The 6,991-nt window shown below is 46.8% G+C and overlaps 1 protein-coding gene and 1 long non-coding RNA gene across 7 annotated transcripts in view; one reads left to right on the forward strand and one right to left on the reverse strand.

Annotated features, from left to right (window-relative positions):
* The window catches only part of GMPR (guanosine monophosphate reductase), a 44,404-nt gene extending 40,198 nt beyond the window's left edge, over positions 1–4,206 (reverse strand). For 2 of the 6 annotated variants that reach the window (XR_004359852.1, XR_004359853.1), the window contains exon 1: positions 3,888–4,206. Coding sequence is in view for 3 of the 6 variants with exons in the window: in XM_032703558.1 (XP_032559449.1) it covers positions 3,888–4,016 (129 nt within the window). In the remaining 3 variants the exon portion in view is untranslated. Of the gene's footprint in view, positions 1–3,191; positions 3,366–3,887 lie in introns of those variants that run through there. The other 4 variants (XR_004359857.1, XM_032703558.1, XM_032703567.1 and 1 more) reach the window with 4 other exon arrangements.
* On the forward strand, positions 3,223–6,685 carry LOC116794696. The gene is made up of 3 exons (XR_004359861.1): positions 3,223–4,431; positions 5,588–5,640; positions 6,106–6,685. It is a non-coding gene; the product is annotated as an uncharacterized LOC116794696 (long non-coding RNA).
* The last annotated feature ends 306 nt before the right edge of the window (positions 6,686–6,991 follow it).

Consider the following 6,991-nt stretch of genomic DNA (forward strand, 5'->3'; position numbering starts at 1 on the left):
TAAGACAGAGAACGTGGTGCCTCAGTGATACACTGTAAATCAGGTTCTCATTTTATATAAGCTCATAAGGGAAGGGTCACTTTGTTGAACAAGCTAAGATATATCTTAATGGAGATTCTCCCTTCTTCCCATTTACTGTCAGAGAGGCCAAATTCTCCAGCCATCATGGATTACATAACACTCATATGGGAATTTCAGCTATAGCTAACATTAGAAAATAGTACAAAGAAGATAGGTATGAAACAAGTATGAAAATTTAATTTATCTTACTCCTTTTCAATGCAATTTATTAACTAGAACCAAGGGAGGGGGAAAAGAGTATCTCACAACCAGTTCCACGCAGATACCAGTACCAGAAACACTGTATTACAGTTTTGCAAAGGAAAAACATCTTTTTTCAAAGGAACTTTAGAGAGGAGTATGTTTAAAGAGAGTATGTTTTAAAAGTATACTTGTTTAAGGAAAGAAATAAGAGTATGTTTTAAAAAAAGACATCAAAATAGACAGCAAAATAGACATTCACAAGATGAGGCAAGAACACGCCTTGTAATTTTTTTGGTCTTTTACACCTTTAGCCTCTCCAATACCCCATAGCAATAAATACCAATGATGAGTTATATGTTGTATAAAAACTATGACCTTTGCTTGATGACTACATTTAGTGCTTCTTTTTGTTTTATGAGAGACAATATACAACCACTGCTCAGTTTCACCTTTTCCATTCCATTCCTCACTTCATGGACTTCTAGTATATCCTCCACAACTGCTTCTTCTCCATACTGAATAATCCTAGTATGTTTAGGCTTTTCCGCAAAAGCTAACAAGTCTAACAGGTTTTCTTTAGTACAACTAATAGCACTTCTGATGGTCTTTTTGTCTCCTTCCTGGGTGGTAACAGCTAATCCATAGCTTATTGTTCTATACATTACAATAAAATAACTTCTGACTCTGTGATTGCTCAACAACAGTAAGAGTTTCTTTAGAAAGAAAATAATTAAATGTATTTTATAACTTCTACCTAAACCTTTGACAGACGAAAGTACGAGGATCTTGACTGTTCTGTTAAAGCTCCCTGGGCTTATTTGAATTTACAAATTTAAATTAATGACTTCCTACAGGACACTTGTCTAGTGAACTCGTAATGGACAGCTCGCAGAAGTAAGCCCAGCAAAGAGAAGAATAGCAGGCTCCATGAGTACCAAGACTCCACAGACAGATAATGCTTCTCCCACTCCAATCACTGTTTTAACCAATTTTGACACTTGAATCCAAGCATCAAATTTTCTGGTACCTTTTCAAAAAGAGAAAGCAACCATGGAAAATGAAGACTGTGTAAGGAATCAAAAATAAGTACCAATATAGCAAACCTGCAAGATTGCCTCTCTAAGAAGCTGACTTAATCCTACTCCTTAAAAAGCTATCCTTGCACAAAATGAGGCATTCACACCAGAGAAGCAGACACTTGCTGATATAAGCTTCAAAGCAGCAGCTTGCTGGGTAACAGGCACTGTTGTGTGCTGCCTCTGTTCCTCTGCCAGAACTATTTATTTATATTCTTGTTTTGAAGCAGACTGGGGCTGTCCATTTCGGATCTGGCTCTCACAGACTGTTTATCCCTGTTGCCACAGCCTCAGTGATGGTGTCCAATTTCTTAACCTTCATCAGTTTTCACTGACCCCCTCATGACACACACTTTTTCTCATCTGAAATGTTTTAACAGTTCATCATAGCCACCCGTTACAACCCTGCCATAAGCAGCTCATGTTCCTCCTATCATTTTCCCTTCCCAGCAGTCCTTCTATCCACAGCCTGCACACAGCTAAATATACAAAACACAGCACTTGAAGGAGCCATGTGCCACAAACTCGGTGGAGCATAGCTCCACCTGTTTGCCAGGCCAGCACAGTGAATTTTAAGGAGAGACCCACGGGTCCCCAAACAAATGGCTGGAAGGTACCCACAGGCCTTATAAGCAGTAATTGCACACCGTTCTTTGTAAACTAAAAATTACTCACCAGAGATTACCTTTCTACTTAAAGAGCTTCTCTTATCTTACACCTCATAATGGCAAAAAAGTTCTGCTTAGTTGTTGTCCTCAAAATCCCTGGCCACAGTCCTCTAATAATCACAGTCTCCCCGATTCCCTTTCCCTTTCTACCTCAGTCTCTCTCACACACAACTCTGCGTCCCTTAGAGAAAACCTTAATCCTCTTTTCATCCCCCAACACAACATAATTCCTTCTTTAGTCGAAGTAAATCCTTTGTTAACCTTGGGGTTATGTGGGGTAAACGAGAAGGCACCTTCGATCCTGAGGCAGCCATCTTTTTCTGTGGAGGCAATCGATCCCCATGGAATTGATTTCCTGGGGTCTTTCCTGATCCCTGCTGAGAAATAACTACAGCACTGTTCTGGCTAACAGTGGCCCCGGGCTAGCAGGAACAGAGAGCCCCGAGCAGCCTCAGCAGCGGGGGGACCTTCGGGCTCTGCTCCCGCAGATCTCTCGGGGCTTAAGCCCCAAGCAAGGGTGAAATGCACCCACCGCCCCAGGTTTGATGGGGTTTTCCTTAGTATCCCGCTTGATGGGAGCACTCCATGATAGGATCCCACCCCGTGGCACCCTGCGCTCTGGGAAGCGCTCCCTAGCGTCTTCGCGGGTTTTTACTGCAATTATTTTTTAATAAGAGCAAGCACATCCGTTACTCGGTACCAGCACCGCCCTCAGCCCCCGAGGCTCAGGGCAATACTGCCTGCCGGGCGCATCCCCCTGCTTCTGCTGTGCCGGTAACCGGACACCCCTTGTCCTGGTGCGTCGCCGGTTCACGGCCGCCCCCTCCGAAACCGGAGGTCACCCTCTGCTCAGCGCCGCAGAGGCACCTGTTAGGAGCGAACAATCCCCCACAGCTCCCCTTATATTTCTACTTGAGGAGAAGGGGAGGACGGCGCGACACCGGCTTGCAGCGCCCGCCACCTCCGGCTGCGCCGGGGCCGCGGCGAGACACGCCGCGGGCTCCGCAACCCCAGCGGCATCCCCACGCCACGCAAAGGCCGTCTCGATCAGGGAGGGTACTGCTGCATTAGACCGGGGAAATAAAAATAAAGCAGGGAGGGAAGGCGGGTTAAGGAAGTTAGGCGTTGAGAAGGGAGGGGAGGGGGGGGGAGGGGGAAGCATGCTGGGTTTGGATGCCCCCACCTCTGATCTGCTTTTAAGGCTGCTCCTTTTAGGTCTGAGCAGGACATCTTTAAAGTCCAGCTTGATATCCGCGTCTACCCGGGGCATCTCGCTGGGGTGGCGGGGTGCGGGGGCCGGGACTCTCCTGGCGGCAGAGGCGGCGGCGGCAGTGGCGGCCCCGCTGCGCTGGCTGCGCTCCGCTGCACCGCGCCCCTGCAGAGCCGCGCCGAGCTGAGCCGCGCCGGCCAAAGCCCGCGGGCCCCGCACCGAGCGTATTTATAGGGCGCGGACACCGGGCCCCATCGCTTTATTAGGAGAGGGCTGTTTTTAGCCGGGCAGCCGGCCGGCCCCTGCCCCTTCTCCGGCCGCAGCCCCCCCGCCTCTCTGCCGGGCTGTGTGCGGTGGGGGGGGCAGACGGGGACGCGGTGCCCGCCCGCAGCCGCCCCGTGCGGGGCGAGGCACCGGCGGCACCGCGGCGGCCTTAAGGGCAAAGCAAGGGCAGAGGAAGTGGCGCCTCCATGTGACCGAGCGGGCGGCTTGTGCCGGGTGTGGGAGGCCGGCGGTGCTGATGCCGGTGCGGGGCTGATCGGACATCTTGGCCGCCCCCCACTCCCACCGCCCCTGGCGTGGGCTGGCGGCGCTCCTCGGCGTTGTCACGGCTGCTGCAGCAAGGCCCAAAATGTTCTGCCTCCAGGCATATAAAAAGGCAGCACTTACTCTTCCTTGTCTCTGGTGGGAATCCGACTTCCCGGGGTGCTTTGCTCTGAGCCCGAACCTGGCCCCCTGCCTACCCATGGTAAAATTGAGGCAGAGCTCAGCTTCTGGGGTCTCCAGCTGGCTCCCCATCGGACTGCAGAGCAGAGCAAGAGCCGCAGCGTGGTTTTGGCCTTAGAAACGTTGAGAAATGTGCAACTGGTTGGTCATAGAAGAGTGGTCACAGCACCAGCCACCTGCAGCTGCCTCTCCACGTTAATTTCCTATTTAGTGCATTCAGAGAAGCAACATGGGGCTTTGCTTTTTTGCGCCCTTCCCCCCCACCCCCCACCCCCCCAGCATGCAGGAGCCCCGATCTGTGACTTTATTTGCTTCTTTTTCAGTGGTTAGCCACGGTTCAGTATGCAGTCACAAACCCCTAATAGCAACAGGACTGCACGTGCTGAGTCCATCTGTAAATGCTGGCACATGGATCAATATAGGTTACCAGATAACACAAGATGACTTCCACAGGAGCTTTGAGCCTTGAAGTCTACTTAATTATGAAGTTAGTAGGTTGTAAGATTTGGAATTCTTTGGAAGACACATGAGCTAAGCCTTGTTAATGACTGGAAACTGAAGCGTGGGAGGATAATGATTGGCTCCCCTTCCTCAGACATATTGCAGGATCAGTTAGTGCTCTTTTTATCTGAAAGTTGCACACGTCTGGTCAACACCCTGCCTCCCACAGAGCTCTTTTACACTTCCTGTGTAAAAGATAATCTGGTATGACCAAGCATGAGCCCAGAGCTTTACACAGGAGGCAGGGCGTTTGAGTGCTTGTAGTTTTGAATGTTCGGTTTGAGAGGCCTTGAATCTTGTTTCCAGGAAGCCTTGAGGCTTTGGAACTCCAGATGATGTTCCAGGAGAGCCTTGCCATTTTATTTCCCACAGAAATATTCAGGTGAAACAGGACACTTTATAATTGGTCTCATCTGCATGAAGCCATTCACCTAGTGTTTTTTCCATTGACTTTAACAATATAACAGAACTACTGAAATATATTCTTCACACAGACAGATGCATGTGCCACCATTTACTGTTAAATATTAAGAGTACGGATGAGAATGGGTCCTGTGAAAGTGGCATGTCTGTAGCAGAGGATTGAGAATGGAAAAAAACAAATGTCTTCTGTCTGTGCTTGGCACCATGTCTTCTCTTTGCCCTCGTGGCAGGCATGTGATGCTGAGAAGAAAGAAGCCACTACGCTGCACTGTGGGTTCAAAAGGTCAACACTGTTGTGAAGAGTAGGAGATTGAGGCTAGCAGTGATACGTGTAAGCCCCGGAAAATCCATGCCTGAAGCTGTTTATCGTTTCCAGTATTTTTAGTTTCTTCTCACAGCGCTATTTTTCTGCAGTTTAAAGTATCTGCTAATAACCAGTATTTCCCCACGTACACATACCAACAGACTAGTCAGGGGTCTCTGATCAGCTTGACTGTTCTTTAAAAGTTTACAAAGTTCGAAATTGTCCAGTTTGTTACTTCAAGATATGTTTTCTCTAATTAAAATTATGTTTTCTTGCTGAGCCACCTCTGTCTTTTTCCATGTCCTTTCTGAAGCATGGACACCAGAAGGGACATGATCAATAGTCATATTAATATCATAGCCAGAAACGAAGATCACCTCTTATGTATCTTTGCTATTCTTCTTTATACCTGCAGTGCCCCCATATTATGTCTTCGTGCAATGGGAGGAAAAGCTGTTCAGACAGGCGGTATGCAGTTTCAGTATTTACCCTTCAAGTGCAAATGAGCCATCACTGATTTCAAAATTAGCATATATAAATTATTTGTTACTTTCCTTCAGAGTTCTTCTTTTCTCTACTTCACTGTTTTATGTTTATACTTAAAAGCAGGTGGAACAATGCACTCAGAGGAGGCGTGCTCAGCCAGTGTAGCTGAAAAGACCAATGCTAGTGCAGCTTTGTACGTTTCCTAAACCAGGTGTTTTTGAGAAGACGAAAAAGTGATCATTATAATGCAAATAGTTATTACTGTGTCTCAAGCCTATTATTAGCTAAGAGTTATCGTTGACCTTGTGGTTTTCATCCCCTTATTGTAATTATAAATACTGCTGTATTTCATAATATAAATTAGTTCACAAATGGGACCTGCTAACAAAGGATATGGAAGAGGCTGAGGTACTCATTGGCTTCTTTGCCTTGGTCTTCCCTGGTAAGATTTGCCACAGGATTTCCAGGCCCCTGAGACCCATCAGAAAGTGAAGAGCAGCAAAGACTTACCCTGAGTAAAGCAGGATCAAGTTGGGAGAGGGGAAATTCCTGAGAACTCGGAAAAGCAATTACCAGTCCTATCTTTGAGAAGAGCAAGAAGGAGGGAGGATCTGGGCCTGTCAGTTTCACTTCAATGCCTGGGAAGGTCATGGAGCAAATAATCCTGTAAAGCATTTCCAAATGGATGAAGGACAAGAAGGTGACTGAAAGTAGTTGTCATGAGTTTATGAAGATAAAATCAGCTCACCTGATTACCTCCTAAGATGGAATAACTAAGATGAGAAGAGAGTAATGCATGTTGTTTATTTTGACTTTGGCAAGGCTTTTGACAGAGTCTGAATAACATTTTTGTAGGCAAACTGATGAAGTTTCGTGGACTAGCTAAAAGGACAATGAAATGGACTGAAAACTGACTGAACTTCTGGGCTCAAAGGGTTGTGATAAGTGACACCAAGTCCAGCTGGAGGCCAGCTATTTGTGGTGTACCAGGTTAATTGTATATGGCATTAAAAATACCTCTTATCAATGCTTAGTTTTCTTTTAATTTAAATAAGAACACTTCCTCACTAACTGCTTGGTACTGAAAAAAGCATTCAGTGATAACCTTAAAATATGAGCACTTCTGAGCACCAGAAACACCTCTAGGGTGAATGCTTAATGAGGTTGTCATTGTCAACAGAAACTCTGGTCACAGCAGATGCACAGCTAACACAACTGAAGGCTGAAGGCCCATGCTGACTTCCTTGCTGTGGTTCCTAGGAAAATACTATAGCCTCGTAGAGCTTAGCCTGTAACGCAGACAGCCTGTAACATAATTAGCATGCCTGTTTAA

This window comes from Chiroxiphia lanceolata, chromosome 1 (genome assembly GCF_009829145.1).
Source record: "Chiroxiphia lanceolata isolate bChiLan1 chromosome 1, bChiLan1.pri, whole genome shotgun sequence".
NCBI classification, from domain to species: domain Eukaryota; kingdom Metazoa; phylum Chordata; class Aves; order Passeriformes; family Pipridae; genus Chiroxiphia; species Chiroxiphia lanceolata.